Source organism: Photinus pyralis, unplaced genomic scaffold (genome assembly GCF_008802855.1).
Source record: "Photinus pyralis isolate 1611_PpyrPB1 unplaced genomic scaffold, Ppyr1.3 Ppyr1.4_LG8, whole genome shotgun sequence".
Classification (NCBI taxonomy): domain Eukaryota; kingdom Metazoa; phylum Arthropoda; class Insecta; order Coleoptera; family Lampyridae; genus Photinus; species Photinus pyralis.
Genome location: NW_022170819.1, coordinates 18,680,574 through 18,704,046, shown reverse-complemented (window position 1 = coordinate 18,704,046; position 23,473 = coordinate 18,680,574). Strand labels below are relative to the sequence as shown.

General features: G+C 35.4%; 1 protein-coding gene across 6 annotated transcripts; it reads left to right on the top strand.

Annotated features, from left to right (window-relative positions):
- Nucleotides 1-817: 817 nt before the first annotated feature.
- On the top strand, nt 818-22,651 carry LOC116179232 (globin). Of its 6 annotated transcripts, none has more exons than XM_031498967.1 (4): nt 818-880; nt 21,393-21,548; nt 21,608-21,830; nt 21,884-22,651. In XM_031498967.1, the coding sequence occupies exons 2-4, from the start codon at nt 21,397-21,399 to the stop codon at nt 22,007-22,009; spliced, it is 501 nt and encodes a 166-aa protein (XP_031354827.1). In that variant the 5' UTR covers nt 818-880; nt 21,393-21,396; the 3' UTR covers nt 22,010-22,651. The 6 variants fall into 6 exon arrangements, with proteins under 6 accessions (XP_031354827.1, XP_031354824.1, XP_031354825.1 ...); XM_031498964.1 differs by lacking the exon at nt 818-880 and adding an exon at nt 5,531-5,688; XM_031498965.1 differs by lacking the exon at nt 818-880 and adding an exon at nt 5,538-5,688 and having other exon boundaries at nt 21,396-21,548.
- The last annotated feature ends 822 nt before the right edge of the window (nt 22,652-23,473 follow it).

Sequence of the window (23,473 nt, the reverse complement as noted above, 5' to 3'; positions counted from 1 at the left end):
TGCGGTCATACGCAACTTAACTTTTTCTAAATGCACTAAAAGAAAGCCCTATTCTGTCTCTAAGCACCATTTTTTAAGTCAAAATAACTCAAAAACTATAAATTATAGGATTTATAGGGACATGTGGGTATAAAAAGGACTGAAATTTCACGTATAATCCGAAAATGCATTATAAGGAGTTCCTCCCTCCTAAGTACAAATTTTCAAAAGTTTACCTATTTCACTTTCCCATCAGAAACGTATAATAATCACTCCCAAAATAACACCCTGTATATCTATTTTTTGTACTCCGGTAATCAGATATATTAATACTGTAGTAGTTCACATTATGCATTTATTTTATTTTCTTTCCTTTACATTAATTTTTTTAATAATTTTTTTTAATCAATTTTTTACAATTCTCTTTCATTGCTTTTTTTTCACTTTACCTTAAAAACACAAGTTACCCTGTTAGAGTAATGGTAATTATCTCATTTGTTATATGGCTACTGCAGTTATTAAATAAAGGCAGAAAAAAAGAAACAAACTTCATTTACCAATGAATTGAATTAGTTAAACGAAGCATATGTGCTCATGCTTTGACAATAAATTCCAATTTTTTTATTACTGTGCATTGGATTTTTAAATTTTGATAACCATGACCATCAAAATTCGTGGGTGTTGTAAAAGTAGAAATATACACAAAAAAAGGGACGTGTGTAGCTGTAGGGTGAACTGTTTAAGATTATTAATTGGTCTGAGTGTAGGGATCAAAAGGTCAGCCCGCCGTTCTAAGAATTTCTTAAAAGAGGGCTCACATTATTTTACTGCATTCATAGTAAATCTGAAAGCCTCTGTAAGTGTGTGGGTGCTCTGATTGATTTAATTAACTTGCAAATAGGTGAGTTTTCACTGAGCTTTTATCCTTTTACATTTGCATGAATAAAATTTGTGTAGTTATTGGTCTGAGTAAGAAAGTGTTCCATTTATTAGTATCAGTTGATTGTGAAGGTTATTTAACCGTTCTTGGGAGGTTACATTGGGCGTCAAATCCGTCAGTAACCAGGTTTCCCAGATAAGTTAAAGTTAGAGGAATAGTATATCCTAGACAATTGCTGGATGAGAAAAGCTCATTGCGGCGCTGTATATTCCCTCTGAGCTTATTGCACTCCTCGCTACTAATTGATGGACACTTTGTTGCGTAAAAGGGTATTTGGGTGCCCGCTGTACCCCTTAGAGCCATTGCACAACCCACTGTCTAGAAAAGCAGTTATTTGTATGGACAATGCGTGTTTAATCCCTTTGTCCATAAGTTTTCGTTTTAGCACCTTAGGCCAATGTGTTTGGCCATTGAATAAAAAACACTAATAAGAAGCCTAACGCTTATGGAAGAAAGCGCGACAATCTCACAAATCCCCTTGCACCCGCATTGGTTGTGACCCCGAACTCTCATTGTCAAATTCTCATTCTTCTCAGTTCAAGAATGGACATTGACAGTGTTCCTTATATTCTCAGTTCACTCTGTCGCGCTTTTATTTCCACGGGTTAGGCTTCTTATAGTGTTTTTATTCAATGGTTTGGCCAAGTAGTTCTCAATTATAGGTCCATGCCACGTTTCCTCTGACGTAATTAGGTACTGTGTAGCAACATAAGCCCCTAGATTCAATTAACATTAAAATGAAAGAGGAACGATCAACTAAATCAGTCAATCCCTCAATCTTACTTCCCCTCCCCCCCCCCTCCCATTAGTTCACTCCATTTTAAATTTTGTACACCACCTATTTCTACCTCTTACAATAATGAATATAAAAAACATAGTTCTAAGTAAACCAATGACCCATTGAGTTTTTTAATTGTACCATCTTCCGATGAAGAAAATACTTGAAAAGTTCAAAATTAAAAAAAAACATGTTGAGTCAATTTGAACATTTATTATATTTCAATTCGAGTTTTTATTAAAGAAACTCGATTATTCATGCATATTACTCGTACTATTATTAAAATTTTCTAAAATATCACTCGAAATGTTTCTTAAATGTTTCTTTCTATTTTTTATAAACATGATATACATTTTTGATATCAGGATTGTTTAAAACTTTAAAATGGCTCCCATATGAAAAACAAAAGTTGGTATCGATATATAATAAAGTATTAGTGATAACGAAAATTCATTTCGATCTTCTAAACAAACAAAAAGTTCCCTAGAGAAAGTCTGTTTGGTTTTTAAGTACCTCCGCAAATAACGATTTTAAAGCCAAAAATCAGAAACGTCAATTATATGTTATTTTTCGCCATATTTAGTAAACTTTAGAGAGGGGGTAAATGTTGTTTTTTGATTTTATTTAGGTATATCTTGCCCATTTAACCAACTCTCTACCTATGCTAATAACTTAATAAGCAAGATAACGAAATTTGATAGAACCTGCTGGTGTTAGGATAAGAAACGCGTCATCGCGTTTAGATAATGCCGTTAGAATATTACGAGTTAGTTGATGTTGGAACTCCGCAAGAGCAAGTCACGTCGAAATGTGAGTGTGTAAATTAGAAAATAAATTAAGTTTTAAGAAGGCATTGCGTTTTGAGAAAATATCACTTGTGCCAACCAAAATTTATTCAAATTTAACAATTCGAAAGCAGTACTTAAAAATGAGATGGTATGGTAGTTTTGCGTACAAGAATGTATGCATTAAATGAAATAAAAAACATTCACATAGTTAGTGAATAAAAAGCTCTAGTGTTTTAGAATTCCTTTTTTTTCGCATAAAGAAAGACGGTTCCCAAATAAGAGTTAAATAAATAGAAAAACGCCATTGCCTTTATAGCAGAGGCACTTAATTTAGAAAGCCACTAAATGCAAACCGTTTTTTGGCCATTATTATTGCATAAACCACAATTGTGATACCGACTGCCTAAATTACATTTGCAGTGACTCTTCTAATACCTAATACATCAGGATGGTTTTAGAGTTGTTTAGTCTTTAGTTATTAACTAATCATACCTCGCCAAACCAAGGTATAGGCCTCTACTCACATCTACTCAATTAACCTCAGATACTATAGGTATTGTAGACTAATAGAACCAACACACGGTCATATTTTTTGGTCCCTCTCTAACACCAAATTTTCCTACATACTTAATTGTTACACCCTCTATAAAGGGAAAACTACACGTTTTTAAGAGCTATTCACTTTTTTTTCCAATACAAAACTATGGGATGAACTTTCACACACGATCTAAGTGGACCTATAAAGGCAGGATGTAATGTTTTTGTGGTCTCGGTTTGGATCAACTTGCACAGTTCAAAGTTTCCAGTGGATTTTTCACAAAATTTAACATGTAACTGATTATTGTTAAAAACATGAGGGAAATGCCAATAAGCCATCTCATAGCTCGCCCATTTCCGCTAGGTACAAAGGATTGTGATAAACTCAATAATTGCCTATAGTTAACCGTCGTTCAAAAGTGAAAGGAAGTAAATGGTGGTACGTGCGTCATTCATTGACCGCATTATCGATTTAAGTGAGGAAGTTCTTTGAGTTTGAATTAAAGTTACAATGTCCCAAAATTTTCCATTATTTGATGTAATTTGTGTAATACGAATCAGGAATTTATACGAAACGAATGCAATGCAGTGCACTCGTGGAAGCCTGGTTCGATCTGCAACCATAATAGCTGTAGATGTGTTTTCAATAAAAGTTCTGAGTATTTACTTGAAATAAGAACAGTCCAACAAATGGGGTGCCAACTTATCAAGGTACCCCAAACTCAATTTTTGTTGCCAGCATTAATTGTACTCTTAATAATTCCATGGTTAGTAAGAGTTCCACAAAATTATCCTAAAAAAAGAAATATGTTCATGGCAAATGGCCCCAAATTGAAACTTTTCAGACTACAACTATCCTCCACAGCACATTAGTGACCTAATTAAATCCAAAATTCAAATCCTTTTCAAATGACAAGAAGCCCATCAATTAAAAACCGACTAAATAGTATGAGTCACCAAATTAAAATAGAACTAGATAACCTACAAATAAACACCTACAGAAAACAAATGGAAGACAACTAGAAAATGATTAAAACAAACTGAAGGATTGCCTACGCTATCTTCAAAAACAGATAGCGAAAATTACAGTTCATACACAGAAAAATCCGCAGCGTTTGCTACTTATCTTGAAAAAACTTTTACTCCAATAACCGCATGTTCCACAACCCACTTCACGCAAGTTATAAATAATATCGAAAGAAATGCGCCTATACCCGATCGAATCTCGCCAACTTCCCCCATAGAACTAAACATGACCTTATTACCAACTCCAACTCCAAATTTCTAAAACTCGGCGTACCCACTTCCCTCAGAACCAATTAAAGTCCATTGAACGTTATACGAAACTAAAAATATCCACGCCGGAGTTCCGCAGGGCAGCATCCTGGGTCCTTTAATCTACAAACATCCGATACTCCGGGAATTAACGCAATACACCTTCGGCGACAATACGGCCATTTTCACTCAAGTTACAAACCCAAACAAAGCAATAGTTCTGCAAAAAGCTATTGATACTCAGTGTGCCTGGTTTACAAAATGGAATATCCAAATAAATACAGATAAATGCCAAGTCAAAGGGTTTACATTACGAAGATTCAACAATACGCCTAGTATTCATGTCAGTAGTAAAGTAATACCATAGTATAATTGTGTTATATTATGGTATAATACCCTGGATCCAGAAGAACATTATTCAGACACTTTTTTCAAGGTGACGGAGAAACACGTGTCAATTTTACTTTTTCTTATGGACACCATTTTGGATTTTGACATTTTGGGATTACGCCTTTTTTTTTATTTTGAACTGGAAATGTCTAAAAATTTTAGGATTTTTTAATGGTATTAAGGAAAAATGATTTACGGTGGGCTTTTCGAAACAAGAATTTATCAATATATCTTTTTTGTTAAAAGTAAATTTCCGGCCAATTTTATGGGACCATAAAGTATTGTTAGGCAGGACTCTTAGGTACCTATCTTCCTTTCAAGATAAAATACTGATTTATGTTAACGCTCCTTTTAGCCTCCCCAAAAATTAAACGACGGTACGTATTGCATAGTAGCTAATTTTATTGTTCTTTTATTTTCACAGTCTGTCTTTTTGGTTTCGGAGGTATTTAGAAAAATAAAATGAGGGCTACAAAATATAAAACATTTATATACTCAAAATTGATACAATTTTACCAAGTGAAAATGTTCCCATATAAAAATGGAACAAAAATTGCAGAGAATACGTATTGACCTGATTTTTTCTTTTTCAAAATATATGGGTTGGAAAAGAAACATTTAAGACGAGGGAAACACTGTGAGCACACCACAAACGAAGTGTGCAATACCGTCGTTGCAGTATACAAAAGTTTAATTCTTGGAGGGCTGAGCGTTCACTTAGCCCTCATTTGATTTTTCAAAATAATTCTGAAAGCAAAAATGCATCAACCGTAGAATTAGTGTTGATAAAATCTTGTTTAATAATGCATAATGTTATCAACTAACTAAATTTAAAAGTAACCTAGTTTTCCGCACTTCGAAAGGTATTTCCAGGTACAAATTTACAAAGCAGTCCGGTTGTGGGTGCAGGCATTAATGTGCAGGTCAGTCGATTGAATATCGCTTTTGTGGTGTGTGTCTCGGAGTGCAATGGTTACCACAATGGGCCCAATTGGAATCAGGTCTGTAGTCTTAATTCTGAAATGACTATTTCGAAATGTTCGTGTATTATTTTTAAGTTAGTTTCAAAAAGGGTAAACCATCCCATAGCTTTTTGTTTTGGATTTGGATTTTCCGGATAAATAAACCGCATTGATAACATATCTCAGAAATATTGATCTTCGCGTTCAAAATTTATCATTTTCTATCACAAAATAAACATTTATATATTATTTATATATAGCAAACAGTATTAATTGTAGTCTCAAACAAGGGCAAGGTCCGATCTCCTTAGAGTAAATATTGAAATTTATTTATATTGTTAAATTATCTCTATATAACATAAAAAAGCTGTGTCTGTTCCCAAGGAAAGGCCAAGGTCTCCCTAGGTCTCTTATTGTTACAGATGTAATTAATCCACAGATCATTCGAGTACCTAAGTGGTAACCGAAATCACTAGTTACATTGCACTAAAAATAAAATCCCTTGATATGTACTAAAAATAGAGCGCACGTAATGACATCCCCAATGAAAAAGTCCCCAAATAACTTTACGCTTTAAAAGCTTTAGCCGCACAATGTAATCATATCACTAAAGAAACACAAAGGCTTGTTTGTTGGAATAAGAAACATATTAAAATACTTCTAGATTTCCGTGCCCAAATTGGTAGAGAAAAAGGAAATGGGGAAAAAGCAAATTCTCAGCACGTAAGAAAACCAACACAAATGGTAAACGCTTAATAGAATGATGTGTTAGAAATAACTTTAAAATTATGTCCACCAGATTCAGTAAACATCCAAAAAAATTAACGACTTTGACTTGACTTGACAACTGGACCAAATAGAAATTAATTTCCAAAAGGACAAAAGATATTTCTACCAAACTTTCAAAAGTAAAACTAAAGGCTACCACTCCTGCAATGTATGTCTTGAAAACAAAAATATAACATAATAATGTTTATAGAAGTATACTCGTAGTATGGTTGCTCATAGAATTTCACCAACAATTCGAATTCTTGGAAACTCATGTTTGGTGCCCTTTTTTATGATCGCAATCATTTTAGGATAATCTTGTGGAAGTTCTTTAAAACCAATTTATAATGACAATTCAACTCATGTATAAAAAATCGCATAAGCCGCAGTGCAATTGTCACTTTGACAGCGGCAAAAGTTACCTGCAACTTTTCCAGCGACAAATGCACTAGTGGTTTTTTCACTTATTCATTTTCGAACCAATTATCGCATTATCCTTTCCCATATGACTAGTTTGACGTCTGTCAATAATTGATTAATTTGGTGAATTTCTTGTTCGTTAAATTGTCCTGCCGAATTACACTCGAGGTTTGTATTTAAACTGAGTAAATTTGGGTTGTTGCAATTCAAATCTGTTTCCTTTTAGCAATTGAACTCGAAAAACTGTCAACCTAAAAATGCTCCACCTCCGGTGTCGCATTTTTATTAGTTGACAGTTTTTCTCGTCTAATTGCTAGGCAACAGATTTTCATTACCTAAACAACCCAAATTTACTCACTTATAATTGCACAAGAGGTTTGTATTTTACCGAGTAAATTTGGGTTGTTTAGGTAATGAAAATCTGTTGCCTAGCAATTAGACGAGAAAAACTATCAACTAATAAAAATGCGACACCGCAGGTGGAGCATTTTTAGGTTGACAGTTTTTCGAGTTCAATTGCTAAAAGGCAACAGATTTGAATTGCAACAACACAAATTTACTCGGTTTAAATACAAACCTCGAGTGTAATTCGGCAGGACAATTTAACGAACAAGAAATTCACATAACTAATCAATTACTGACAGACGTCAAACTAGTCATATGGGAAAGGATAATGCGATAATTGGTTCGAAAATGAATAAGTGAAAAAACCACTAGTGCATTTGTCGCTGGAAAAGTTGCAGGTAACTTTTGCCGCTGTCAAAGTGACAATTTCACTGCGGCTTATGCGATTTTTTATACATGAGTTGAATTGTCGGTAAAATACAAACCTCTTGTGCAATTATAAGTGACAATTGTAGGGTGCAAGTAGAACGAGAAAAAAATATTGGACATTTAAAATCAGAACTTTCAATACGATCCATTTGCAAACACTAAACCCCGTGGACCTAACCCCCCCCCCCTCCAACTGTTATAAATAAATTCAAAAATATAAAAATGGAGAGAAGATAACAATTCTCGCTGCGCTTGACACCTTTTCGGGAGTCACGAGGCTTGTGTAGAAATTAGGTTATAGACATGAAGGCAATGAAAAAGAAATCGTGGAGAGGGCGGATGGAGAAATAATGATAACGGTGCAACCGAATCACAAGGATTGTCACTACCAACTGGACGAAGTGTTGGCAATGGATGATTTAGAAGAAAAACTACCAAGAATAAGTTTAAGAAGATTCCACGATATCCATAGAGCCACGTGCGCATCTAATTGTACTCACCAGAAGACTTTATGGTCCACATGGAGCTCCCATCATGGCAGAGACCCCTCTGAGTGGATAGCGTGTGGAAAAATGATCGAAACTAAGGAATTGGTGCAAACAGAAAAAATGTCCATGTTGGAAAAATTGAAGAATAAATAGATGATTTAGGAACCTTACATGAGGTAGTGAAACAAAGCTTTGGAATAGAAGATTTTGGGGGAAGATAACTTACGAACGTCGGGGAATAAAAAGGCGCTAAAAATTATGCAAAATACAGGAAAAAGGAATATAGACAGATGGGAGATCGCTTTGTTGTGGAAAGATGAAAATAAGAAGCTACCAGAAAGCAGAGGAATTGCTAGGAAGAGGCTAATGTATCTGAAAAGGAGGATGGATAAAAACGAAGATATCTTTTAATGAAATGAAGATAGAAAGGAATAAGAAATTTTATGGAACAGTGGACACAGTTTAGGGAACAATATCCAGAAGCTGTACATAGTAGTATATTAAACAAATGCTTCGGAGATGATTACCTAGTTTCAGAAGAAGCCATCACAAGGTATATTCGAGTATTCTCTATCCTTTTATCTTTGTGGTTGCAATCCAAATTGTAAAGAGGAAAATACTCGAAGAACAGAGGTCAAAAAATACACAACTGTGAAGCTCTGGATGGTCAAGTTGAAGAAAAAACTAATCACGTTGAAATCGAACGGATTTTACATATTTTTGGGGAAGGAGAAAGAGACTAATTCATATTCAAGCTCAAATTTCACAAGGTAAAAAAATACATCCTGGATGGAACGGGTTTGCCGACTAAAACGGTAGCATTAGCGGTAATAATGAGCGTTTTCGGCCCTTTAGGATTTTCAGCTAGATTCGCCATTAAAGGAAAGCTAATCTTACAGTTAACATGGAAGTCGGGAATGGTCTGGGATGGTGATTTGACATTCCCAGTTAACGGAAAATAGAAAGTGTAGAAAAGACAACAGATAGGGGGTTGTCGAGTAATCAACCCCAATGGCTATAAACTATATACAGGCTGCAGCCCATCTTCCTATCCAATCCTTAGCTCTGAAGAACCAATATTTTAAATCTGAACTCAATAAAAACCTTGTACCATGATCCTATTCAGCATCGATGGCATAAACTGTGCAATCGATCTACAAAGCAGCGTGAATAGCTACACTTAACACCGGACATAAAATAAACAGTCATACAGTACCGCCATTATATATCCAAAACTTAATAGGTCAGAAAGATCAGATCAGAAGACTGTGGCAATCTCATCTGAAATTACCTCTTACGCAGCCAACGCGATGAGTAAAATGGGAAATTAAAATAGAATCTCTTCCTATAGCCTAAACCAGTGATACCTATCCTAAAAGTAAACACTTCACTATACTCTAGCGACAATGAAAAATACGAAGCACTAGGCAACCACCTAGAAGGGGTATTAACTGTTAAAATCAGCAATGGACGCCGACTTGACCGACTCTATTGATCAAAGTGTAACCACACCAACCCTTAATCACAACTAACACCTAAACTACAGCTCCAAGAGAAATAGCAACAATAATCCAACACCTACCTAACAAAAAAAGCTCCTGGCCCAGATGTGATAACAAACGCTATTCTTAAAAACCTCCCACCCAAAAGCTTGTCATACCTCAACTCGCTATTCAATGCCTGCCTAATTATTGCATATTTTCCTAAGAAATGGAAACATGCGCACGTTCCGCATTTCCTTAAGTCCGGAAGATGTAAAAACAACCCAACATCGTATCGCCCTATAAGCCTCCTCTGTACTCTATCGAAACTACTTGAACAAATTATCTACAGGAACCCTCCATACTTCCACCATTCCAGTTTGGCTTTAGCCCCAAATATTCATCAGTTTGAAGACAAACAATATACTGTTCTTTGGTGTTGCTCAGGCTTTTGACCGAATCTGGCACAACGGCTTCCTCCACAAAATGATTCAGCTGAAAATTCCAGGGTACATTATCAGTAACTTTGAATTACCTTACGGGAAGAACGTTAGGAAGCAAAGCAAATTGTAATTACAGGTAGGTACTCCAAAACAAAGTCCTCAGGCTGGCAAAAAATGCACCATGGTTTATACTTATTGATAATGGCTCACATCCAGTTCTTCAACAATCTATGGGACTTGCCCAACCCCCTATCAGTACATGCATGGACAGCGATCTATTGGCCTTCGTCTAAAACCAAGGCTACCCCAAGACATGTTTCTAAGTGACAGTGATTAATACATCGAACAATTGAACCAACCGGTTAGTGCCTTAACTCTGCGTTGTTATTGCGCTACTTAATTATGTGTAATGAAAACTTATTCTTAAACGTACTGTATATGGCGAGGTATATGGCCTTAGTGTGCCGATCCGGTGATTTTAATAATAAAAGAGGACAACGCATTGTCGCATGGGAATTGACAATTAATTATTAATTAATTAATAACGTCAGACAGAAATATGTTTTTATGGCACTCAGAAATTTGGTGAAGAAGGTATGGTGTGACTGTATAGAATGCAAGATAAGTAAAGCATTCACCTCCACACTAAAGAAGGGGCAGCTACCCAAATGTAGATTTGAAATAGGAGTACCATTTGCAGAAACAGGAATGCGTTGGGAATTTAGTCCGCCAACTTCGCCTTCGATGGGAGAGTCTAATTCGTTCGGGTAAAAACGGTTTAATTAAAATTCTAAAGAAAAAATTTCTGAGAGAGGACGTCTTGGGTGTACAGCTCTTTCGAAATCGAAAATGTTACCTTTAACGTACGTACTAGTCATAGACCCCGAAACCGAAGAAGTGTTGGTAGTTTGGCCCACGGAACGTCATTAGCGATGAAGATTTAATATCGGGAAGACAATGAAAAAGAGGAAAGGAATTAGTAAATGAATTTTGGAGTAGACTCTAAGGATAAAGTGGTCTGGAGGTTTAGTTTTCATTGTGGATTCGGGAATTTTAAAGAATAAGTGGTTGAAAGGAAGGGTGGGAAAAACTTTATACCCAAGCAAGGCTGGGATTGTGCGGGTAGTTGACGTGAAGACACAATTTGCAACATACCGGAAACCAGTATTCAGTAGTCAAAGGAGCAAATAACAATAAAACATATAACCGACAAATCAACAGTTCTTCTTTATCGAAGGTTTTCATTTCCTCTTTGGGCATAACGCAGGTCTTGAACGAATGCACCAACCACGGAGGTATTGCGCCCAAATTTACTTTGAGGCTGCAACCATAGAATCAGTTTGAAATCACAGAAAAGCTAAGTCGACATGTACCTGGCCGCCCCAACGATTATATTATTTATTTCACATTTTAAAAGTCTGCTTTACTTAAGCCCAACTTTGTACATTTAGTCCAGGGAATAGAGACTTTGAACTTGCAAATTGAGAAGTAGTTCCAATTTCTTTTGCATATTGTAGACAGTCATCTGGTGGTTAAGACTAAGTTTTCGACCTCCCATCCACTGTGCTTCCCCCGTACCACAAATTGTAGGCCATAAAATTTTACACAACTTTCATATACACTACTTTTTTATAAAATTTTTATTAAAAAAAATTAGAGCTTCAAAGTTGTTTATATTTTGGAGAATTCTGAAAGAGGTTGAATTGCTATTCATCTCCTTTAATAAGGGTGCAGGGTGCGGAAATTAATAGCATCACAGTGTTATATTCGATATATTTTCTCTCATGACTCTTAATTATACATAATAATAATAATAATGTTTATTGCTGTTAACATGCTTAGAATTGTGCATTTACAGAAGTCAAATAAGGAAAACATATTATTTAAATAGCACTTAAATCACAAATTCCGGATTCATGGACACTAAGTAAAATGCTTTCTGTAAAAGGAAAGTCTTTAATTTATATTTCAATGTAACTATGTCTAGGTTTCTTGCTCTACAGACAAAGTAGAAAATTTTGGGTAATGTCAGGGGTAATGTTTAGAAGTAACTTATCTAGAAAACTGTCGGTTTACTTGTTCCATAAATCGTCTTGATCTAGAGTAAAAAAATAAATCAGATTAGCGCAATAATCTGTGCAAAACATCTAATCTTTAAACATTCGGTATTTAGTTGCTATAAACTTTTTGAAAAAAATAGTCAGAACATTTTGTAGATAAAGGTCTAAATTTATGAACTTAGTTCTTTAAAAAAATTTTTTGTGTTTTTATGGCGGGCGCTCTTATAGAAATTTTACATTGGGTGGAGTGGGTACAGAAGAGTGTTGCTTAAAGGTCTCAAACAGCTGGTAATTCCACTATAAACATTAACTTAAAACTGGGTAAATGATGGAGTTGGGGAGTCTGAATCCTTTTGGATTCCTAGTGATTTGAACGAGCTCTTAAATTTTCTCCTTTCGATACCAAAAGCTCCTAAATAGCTCATAAAATGAACACTTTTTTAAAATGATTTTCAATAATAGGATGGCTAGATCCAGTGGGGTAAGCAGCACTATCGGTATCAGTTGCTAGTATAATGGCCCACTATTTGCACTGACTGTACATCCATAACGAAGTGGCGAGTGTTGTAAAAAAGAAATTAACGTGACTTGGATAATTTGCTATTACATTCGATAAATATTAAAAACCTAACTGTGAGCAACATATCACAAATATCTCCATTGATAAGTCAACAATGTGAAAAAATCTGTGATCTATTTACAAACAATATTAATGACTCATTGACTCGTTATATAATAAAAATAACTGTACCGCATGCGAATTATTGATCGTAAATCATCACCAATTATTTTTTAATTAAAACATCGCCCACGGTATGTTTAGCAATATTATAAACGCCGGTCTCGTATCAACCTTGCGTATACACCAACAAAAGTGGTTCGTGACCAGAACCCTGAGGAACCCCAATACAACAAAGCAATAGCCGGTCGTATGGTAAACAAGCAAATAAACGCACGTAATTGACGACGTGTTACATAATTTATATCGACTTGTATCCCATATCAGATAATTTACAAGGACGGAACGTACGAAATTTAGTTTCGATTTAAAGGAGCGGAATTGCTGAATATTCATGCTCAGTTTGAAGGGTGAGGGCCGACATCCGTCAGGACAGAAGTTGATGCTATCTACAACGCGTTTGGAAATTAGCTAAGACGGTCGGTCGTGCGTACGGTGCATAATCCTCGGGAACAATCTAATTAATCGAACCCGATAATTGGGACGTAACGAAATTGAGAGAAGACAATTGTTGCAGGTCAGTCGATTGAATATTATTGCATGTGCGTTTGTGGTGTGTGAAAACCGCTTCTTTTAATTACGCTCTTTCTCGTAGTGTAAATTGTTAACACATTGAATTATATTGTTACTAATTGAATAACGAGCGGGTAAGAGCTACAAGATATATTCAAAGTTCATTGTCAATCAATTTTATAATTTATATTCATAAACAGTAAAACGTGAACAAGCCGTCGGCATTTGTGCTTCTGTTTCTTTTCATTTGAATTATGTAACTTTTTCAATTTGCAGTGCCACTGCCATAACAAACTTTTAACAACTTTTAAGTTCAATCCAAAGTTACTCTTTGACCATTAGTGTTTTTTGTGCATAATGGAGAAATAAACAATATTAGCATGATGGGAGTGCTTTTTGCATTTAGTGCAGGCACAGTTTGTCCGCTTCCCAATCATTTTTTTACACAAGTGGCATTTCTTTGACATTCGAGATGATGAAGTCTGTAGTTTGGTTTTGAGAAATGACTCTCTTTCGAAAAGTTTCTGTTTCAAAAACGTCTTGTTTTTAAGTTTCAAAAAAGCTGCATTGCTGAGTTTTTTGTTTTGTAGTTTCTCGACAAATAAACCATTAGTTAACATATCTCAGAAATATTGATTTTCGCGTTCAAAATTAACCCAAACTATCAAAAAACAAACATTTCTATATAACACAAACAATTTTAATTCAACAAACAAACAAATTATTTTTGTGAAAAATAGTAACAAATCACTTAAAATGATTGTCGATTAAAATGTTTGTTGATAAATTTAATTGGGAGCTGAAGACGCGTGACTTTCGAGTAAATGGTAACCGAAACCATGGACAGGTTTGCATTGCACTAAAAATAAAGTATACTACTACAGGTACTACTACTATGAATAGTAACGACATCGTTTAACAAGATACGAAGAATCGCACACGATTTTCAGTAGGGAAATTTTTTTGTCACCGCTCGTAATCGGAAACGAGACTTTTGATCCGGCTCATAGCACTGATACACGTATAAATCGATCGGCGAAGGTTTGAAATCGCTGTCTCTTTTCGTTTTCGAGTTAGAAGAGGAACAGATGGACAGACGGACAAAACCATCACATAGGGGGAATTTTTTTTCTTTCGAATAATTCCCCAAAAGTGCCCAAATTTCATAATAATGCAACTAATTCATTTACACGGAACAAATGATGCTAAAGTCTGATATGTGTGTTGAACTTTGCGCTTTAAAAGCTTTAACCGCACAATGCAATTATATCACTAAAATAACACAAAGGCTGGCAAAGGCACTTTTTTCGATTACGGTGCTGATTGACATTTCCTATTTCCTTTGATTCAATTTTTATTTAAAACCAAATTAGGGTAGACCGATACAATGGGCCGATTTAATAAACAGAGATCTTTGAATGAAAAACGCGCTTTTATTGTAAGATTACCTTATCAGAACTGCTTGTTTGAGACGCGCTGTTATAAACTACACAAGAACATAAGTTTCAGGGGCGAAGGAACCGGGGGGCGGAGGATGCAGACCTCCCCATATTTTATACTGGGGGAGCAAAGATGGTATTTTGATCCTCCATCATTCAGTTAAATTTTTTTTAATTTATGTGTAAAATTAACATTCTAACTAATTTTTTAATTATTTTTTTAACTCGAACCCGGAGTAAATGTTAATCTGCCAAAACTAATATTTTACAAATACAAAATTTGTACTATTCATAAGGCTGCCAGTACTGAGAATATGCGAAAAAGTGAATTATTTTGAATTAACTGTTGAAAATTATTGGTAATGCTGTTTTGAATTGAATGGAATTATTTCATGAATGTGTATTATTACTTTTTACCGTGAGGACGGTAAATCACTACTTTAAACTCCTCTATCAAAAATTATAGTTCAATAAACATATTTTGTGCTAATTTTCACTGTACATAGTATGAATTTCAATTTGTTTATTTGCCAATTATAATCATGGTCGGTAAATACACATTCGAATTATCCAATATTGTTAATTTCAAATTATTTTGATTTTGACACCGAAAGGCCGATTCGAGATTCGCGGATTCACTCCAGCCATTCGCATGGTCAAAATTATTTTTGGCCCTCCCAAAAAAAATATTTCTTCCTACGCTTCTGATAAGTTTCAACATTGTCCAAGTTGCCATAATAAATTAATATATGATAAAAGTTCTATTTAAAATGTTTGGGCCCAAAATGCATTCATTTTGTTTTTAAGAAATCAACTTAAACCAGACAAATGATGCTTTTGATTGTGCAGTATATTCATCCAAATAGTGAAACAGGACCGGACCAGAATATTCTCCTTGAAATGTTCGTTCCCGTAATATCCGCTCCTGAAATATTCGCCCCATGGAAAACTTTCCCATGGTATCAATTTTTAAAGTACTCAGTGTAAAAACGTATAAAATATCAACCGTCCAAAATCGTTTTAGGGAGACGCACAAGAATACTATGTGATTTAAATTATGTCTGTTATTTAACTATGACAAAGTATAAAAATCTGCACACTGAAAATATCACTAACTCAATGACCCATAGTTATTCAAACCAGATTATGGAAGAGTTCCTTGGTTTCTTTTAATTTGAAAGCTTTATATTTCGTTGTCACTTCATTTTTTTATGTTTGACCACCGACGAAATTATAATCTATACTTACTCAGTACCTCGCTGAGTACCCTAGCAGGGGCAGTACACTAGCTGTTATTGAAAAAAGTACCAAAAATCGCAATTAACGAGCATTTTTAAATACTATGTTACAATGGTAAGAGGTGGTGCATGGGGCGCAAAGAGCCCCTTCGGTAATGTCCGTGGGGTTGGAGGTACCACATGAGGATATTTAAACCATCGACACGCTATCATTTTGTGCTCATTTTGTGCCAATTATTGCCGTATAATGCAAATGTTGTGCTCGAGCCGTAACGAAGATTCCAAATTCTCAGTATGTACCCCCAATTTCACGATGGAGGCACACCTTCGTCAAATTAAAAATGTTGTGCTCAGTTTGTGCCAAGCTTTGCCGTATTATACACATTTTGTGCTCAAGTGTATCGCATGGGTGGCACTCCCTAGATACAGACGTTTTCACGTCGCATCAATAGCCGTCTGTGTAACATAAAACGGTCGGGATGACTGCTGGAACCGCCAACTTTACATGCCCTCCGGAGCGTGATAGTCATGAGATGTTCTGTGTCACTAAAAACTGACAAGCTGTGGGATTCGAACTCATCACTCGTGAGGTTAGAGTCCGAGTCTTAAACCGTTACGCCATATATATTTGCAATTTTAATTTGCACTTCTAACTTTATGTTTTTTTGTTGCCCATGTCGTTTCATAGGAAGAAAACAGTTTAAGTGCGCCGTAAACAGAAATTTTTGCGCTATTATAGTCTTTTAGGATCCCTTTACAGTATACACCGAATTACAGTTTATAGTAATAAATATCAGAAAATAACAAAAGAAATCAGTAAAGGTTGTCCACAAGGATCAGTATTAGGACCTACTTTTTGGAATATTATTTTTAACAATAGTTTTCAAGAGAATGTCAAAGAAATTGCATATGCAGATGATAAAATTTTTATAATTGAAGAAAACTCAAAAAAATTAGAAGATACTGGAAATGAAATAATAAACAAATTTGAAAATTGGTGCACTGAAAATAAATTAACGATATCGCATGAAAAAACTGAAATGATACTTTTTAAAGGAAATTTGGATATTAAAAGACCCCCTACAATAAAAATTTATAATAAACAAATAAAAATGGTTAATAATATAAAATATTTAGGAATAACAATTCAAGAAAAATTAAAACTTAACATGCACATTGACAAAATTTCTAGTAAAATAATACAACTCTTTCAAAAGTATATTTGGACATGTGAAGATAATTGGGGATTAAATAAAAAGACTTTAATTACTATTTATAAGGGTGCATTAGAATTACCTGCGTTTTTATATGGATCTGTGATATGGGGGAATAGAATTAAAAAAATACAAGAAAAAAAATTATAAGTATTCAGTCTTACATTTTAAGAAGAATTTTCAACATGTATGAAAGGACAGCAACAAATTCAGTAACAGTAATTTTAGGAATAATGCCTATTACATTAAAAATAGATTTAAAAATTCAAAATTATAATCTAAGGAAAGATAAAAATATTATTTTGGGAGAAAACGTTATAAATTATAATACATATATAAGAATTAAAACAAAAATTGATTTTGGACATCCATCAAAAGCGCATAAAAATTTAGAAAATTTTGAAAATGAAGAAGGAAAATTAGAAAGAGTTGAAATTTAAAAACAAATTGAAAATTATTATATAAATAAATGGCACGAGGAATCGGAACAATCTGAAAAGGAAGGGAAACATTTCAATACATTCCAAATATCATAAATAGATTAAAATGGAAATTTTGGAGTATTAATAGAGGAATTATACAAATTATTAGAAATAGAGGACTTTTCAATTCATATTCGTATACAATTAAAAAAATTGAAACAAATATGTGTGTGTGTGAAAATGGGATAGAAAGTGCAGAACATTTAATATATGAGTGTGAAGAATTTAATATTGAAAGAGAAGACTTTAAAAATTTATTAGAATCAAAAGGAATTATCACATGGCCTATTAACAAAATTCAATGTTTACAAGCTAAAAACATTAGAAGTATTTTTGGAAGTTATTGCAGCAAAATTCAAAAAAGAAAATTGAGTAAGATTTTAAACAAGACTATTAAATAAATTTTACAGGGACCTCCAAGTGGTTAGGGACGGGCAACGAAGTCTAGGTAACCCTTTTTAGGGTAATAAAAATCTCCTGTAAAATAAAAATAAAAAAGTAATTTAAAAAATTAAGAAAAGACTTATAGATAATAGGGGATATGCTGGAAGGCATGAGTACCTGTAAAATTAACAAAAAAAAAACTGTGATTGCGCTAACTTTAATTCATGTGGCACAATTGATCGCATAACCGAATGTATCAGATGGCATAAATATCATCGAACAAATGGGGACTACGTACACGTACTTGGGTCCTCCGAAATGCATTTTCAGATTTTCCTAAAAAACGAAAATGGGGCAAGAGTTATTATCGGTGGCGCTGGGCGCATAACGAGCACATTAATTTATAATAATACGACTTTCAAATCTGTAAGTGCAGGGGGGGGGGGGGGACAAGTTAACGGACCCAAGGTAAGTTCAGTTTGAACGAAAAATGAACGTTTCGCTCACTTTCGTAAGGAGCTGCATCTGGGCAAAGAAGAAACAAATGTCCTTATGAAACACCTTACCCGAGCCAATGTGCCTATCAATCAGGAAAATCCTGTGAATTTGCCATCCTCAAAAAAGTGATTTAGCTAAAAAAGCGATCTCCTCTGCGGGGGTAGCTCTAGGGCTTTTTCAAGATATAGAGGGAGCGTTCGACAATACCACTCTAGAATCGATTAGCGCTACTATGGAAAGCACAAGGGTTGAATAATAATTGAGTGACTAAAGCGACTAAACGAGTGCGAGATAAAGGTATCGGTCCATGTTCATTTTTAATGTATGCGAGCTGTCAAATTAATGAAAATTCGAGGACCACAGATTAACTAATCCCTTATCGTCCGTCCGAGCAGTGGTCACAATGCTGTTATATACTAAACGTGAGTATCGACACCTGCATACCCTGCTAAATCATAGGAATATCATATCACACCCTCGTTTAATAACGACTCTGTACCGATCCGATTTGTACAAGGATGCCCGCACGGGGGAGTTCTGTCTTATGCGATGTTTGGTGGTAGACTGCTGAGAAGATTGGATCGGGCTACACTCGGGGCTACACCACAGTTGTGTACGCCGATGACGTAATGGTTATGGTACCTGGCAGATTTGAGGGAGGCAGGGAGGTTTGAATCTAGTGGAAATATCGTGCAGAGAAGAAGGCTTGTCTGTTAACCCATCAAAGAAACCCATTCCCTTTCCGTCAAGCGTGCGAAAATTGTTTAACAATCTTTTAAAAACTGCTCAAAAGGCCCCAAATCCTGTGCTCCTTTTTAAAAAAAATATTTTCCCTTAGAATAGGAATTTTCTCGACAATTGCTGGCTGACTGGCTGTCCGGATGAGATCTCAGCAATTACAGCAGCTAGAGGCTTCAAATTTTCACTAAAAGCTTTCTGGTATGGTGTAGATGTGCAAGCTATTTTGAGTTAGATTACTCATGAGATAGATAATTTTAAACTTCGCTAATAAAATACTGATCGGTATTACCAAAAATGCGCTTTCATCATGCATATGCTGATTTACAACTTGTTTTAATTTTTGCTCATGTTTATAATAATAATAATAAACTTTATTGTCTCAATAGGAAAACCTAACCAAGGATAAAATTTAGAAACTAGAAAAAAACGCTATCTATTGCTTTTATTTTCTTTTTTACTTTTTAGCGTAACACAACGGAGTTGAGGTAAAGCTTATGTGCTCGTGTTTCCGTCCGTCCGTCCGCCCGTTCGTCCATCCGTACGTTCGTCCGTCCGTCCGTCCGTTCCATCGAGATCTCGGCCCCTGGGCCACCCAGAGACTTCGGGTTTTCGCTAATTGATAGCTGTTATGGTCTATATTTGCCCAATTCGATCAGTTTCATTTAACTCCATATTTTGCGCAGACTGCGCAATGCCAACTTTCATATTTATGGGGATATTTCTTTGAAATTTTAACCACAGACGCTTCTAGTAAAGGCAAACATTTCGCACATAGTAAAAATAATGTGTGGGCATGCGCAGTGATGTGTGGGCATACTGCGCAATGCCAAATTTCTTATTTATGGAGATATTTCTTTGAAATTTTAACCACAGGTGCTTCTAGTAAAGGCAAACATTTCGCACATAGTAAAAATTATGTGGGCATACGCAGTGACTGCACAGGCTGCTCATAGCCAACTTTCTTATGTATGGCAATATTTCTTTGAAACTTTATTTTACTTATTTAACTCCTCTCTTTCTCTGGACGTGGACGTGCTTCAATATGCAGATTCGACATTTTGTGTGCTTTTGGTGACGATGCGTCGTTTCAATACTTTGTGTTACGCGGCAATACCCATGAGTGGGTTTTGGAACATTTTTTATTTTAATGTCACAGGGCAACATATATTTAATCATTGTAATTTCTAATTAGAATTAATTTAATTTTGACTACAAATTTTTTAATTTGACATTTGTGCTCAGTTTTTGTAACAAAACCTGGCCCAATTTTTATAGGTTATACACAGGAAAATAAGGTCTTTCAAATACCTTAATAAGAATTTTAGGTTTTTTAAAAAGTTTCGATGCCGTTGCGGCGCCCCAAAAATTTTTTTCAAAAATCCGGCCCGTTATTTTTCGTTTCCGTGTTACAAGCAGGCATTCTGGAAGGATAGACAATACCGGGGAGCACAATAGAGCAACCGACTGTGACCACCCCCTACCACAAAAATAAGTAAGCACAAAGTTATGGCATTACGGCATTTTTATTTGAATGAACGTTGTAGATTTGAATGAACATTTTGAATGTCTCAGTTACAGATTGTACAGAAAATTTGTATTATACGGCAAAAAGTGCCACAAAATGAGCACAAATATTATGGCTTTCAGTCTGCCCATTTTGTGTCAAAATCAAAATGCCTTAACACCATCATTGCCTACTAATGTTGTGCCAATTTACATTCAATCTAAATTTCTTAAAATAAAGGGGATTTCATAATGGGAGAAATGTTACTCAAAATTGTCATTCCTTCAAGGAGCGCGAACAAGATGGCAATTGGTTCAATTTAAAACGTAGCGGGTATCGTTAACACTTTTTAAATTACATTGTTCTCTCCCTATGAAATTGCTAATGAACAACATGAGGTTGATACAGATAAAAATGTTAACATCTCCGTTACAGCTTGAGCACAAAATTTGCATTATACGGCAGGGTAACTACCTACTCTTCAGAAAAAGGTCATCTCACTTTCTGTTCAATGCTTGGATAAGTTTTACTTTGCGATAACAGAATTTTATCTTTAGCAGAATGAATAAAGTACTTAATCTACTGGGAGTCTCGCATTCCAACGAGCCCGATCCCGAAACTGGATTGACCCGAAAGGAAAAACATCTAGTAGAACGGTCATGGAACTTAGTCAAAACGAACCTTAAAGCAAACGGAATGGAACTCTTCCTGCTGTAAGCAAACTACCCTGAAGATTACGTCCGCTGAATTTTCAATTTCTAATCCATTACAGACTATTCAAGGAGTGTCCTGAGGCGCAGAATTATTTCCCATTCCGCGACATACCCTTGGACGAATTGCCCAACAACGGCAAATTCAAAGCTCACGCGGTTACGGTCATGTATTCGATTGGATCAATCGTCGATAACCTAAACGAGAACGACGTCTTAATCGGACTTCTTCAGAAGAACGCGGAATCGCACTCAAAAAGAGGAATACCCGAAGAGGCCTACTGGGTAAGTTTTGCCACGCTCGCGCCTCGCTTTTTTAATTGCGCGACTACTTTCAGACGTTGAAGAAGTGCATGATGCAACTGCTCAAAAATAAGCTTGGGCCCGACTTTTCCAAGGAAGTGGAGGAGGCCTGGGACAAGACGTTAACCGTTGCGTTTACGGTTATAATTAAAAATTTTTAAGATTTACGTGATATTTGCGTAAATGACAATCGCACACTCGTTGTTGTAGTCTATAGTTTTTTAAGTCATGTTTATACTTTTAACCTATTTGTTGTCCAAGTACTGTTTACAGTAGTCATATAGATTTTAAATTAATGTTATACCTATACTCGTAATAGAGTAAGTTGGTCTTATTAATTTGTAGGTATCTATGGTAATATACTTGTTAGTCGCAAGATACTTACAAAATGATATAGTCGTTAGTTATAATTTAGTACATTTTAAGATTATGCAGACAGCCACCCTTCATGGGTGATGCAGGATAGTTCTTTGTACCTATACAACTTGATCTGTGCGTGAAATCAGTTGAAGTTAATCTGTATTTATATATGCCATCTCAATTAAGTTTCTTTTGGTTCATCTTATTCTGTCGCCAGTCTTTTGATTTTCAATGTATTTTATTATGTCAATTGAATTACAGCAAACATCAAGAACGAAGGATAGAAACGTTGCTGTTTAACGATGTTCCTTTTGCTAAACTATTAATTGCGGTTTGTGTTTTAGACATATTTTCGACTGATCAGTCGGCTTTATTAATTTTATATAATTGGATTTAGATCTGTACACAAGAAATAAGTAAGTAAATAATATTAATTCCTTATACTGCTTGTTTGGGCTTCAACTCTTCGGGGTTGGTAGTTGATGTGGTTTTCTTATTTTAAACACAAAGATGAACGGATACCTATACCTAATCTGCAAGAATTTATGCCAACTATCCTTGCAATTGTCGGCGCTTTTTTAGTGCAAAGAATTTAAAAATTCACCAATGGCTGATCCACCATCGATTGGAAAGTAGCTGCCCGATGGAACTCTGAGATGGGCGGTCAACACGTTCCGCCCATTTAAGAGTGCAAGACCGGACGAGATATTTCCGATTTTTTGACAGAAGGACCTGGAGCCGCTGTTGCACCTTAAGAGCCTCCTTGGTTTTAGAGTATATCGCCGCGTCGAAAGCTGGAGAAAAGTAAGGGTTGTGTACCTAACTAAGCCGAGTCGTGCCAAATATCACATGGCGATAGATTACAGGCCCATCAGCCTTCTTCTAAAAACGGTAAAGAATGGGGTACTCGGACCACTACATCAATTCCAATATGCTTACAGAACTGCGATAGCAACGGAAACCGCACTTCACAGCCTTGTGTGCAGACTGGAGAAGGGAATATGTCTGCTGGGGGGGGGGGGGGGGGGCACATTCTACAAGAAAATGTTTTTTTCCCGGTCGATCTGAGACAATTTTTTTTTTCGGCCTCAAAAAAAGGCAGTGTATAACCTTCCTTTTTTGCCAAAAATCGACTACACCAAAATTTCTCGGGAAAACACTTTTTCGTATTAATTTTGGTGCGTAGAATCCAAAACGATTCGTACTTTTTCGATTAGATTTCTCAATTAAAAGTTAGGGGTAAAAAACGAAATTCGAGAAAAATT

Coding starts and splice junctions, on each gene's coding strand:
- LOC116179232 (XM_031498964.1), top strand. CDS start 5,657: ATGGTTACCACAATGGGCCCAATTGGAATCAG. Junction 5,689..21,392: donor ATGGGCCCAATTGGAATCAG/GTCTGTAGTCTT, acceptor TTTTATCTTTAG/CAGAATGAATAAAGTACTTA. Junction 21,831..21,883: donor TACCCGAAGAGGCCTACTGG/GTAAGTTTTGCC, acceptor GACTACTTTCAG/ACGTTGAAGAAGTGCATGAT.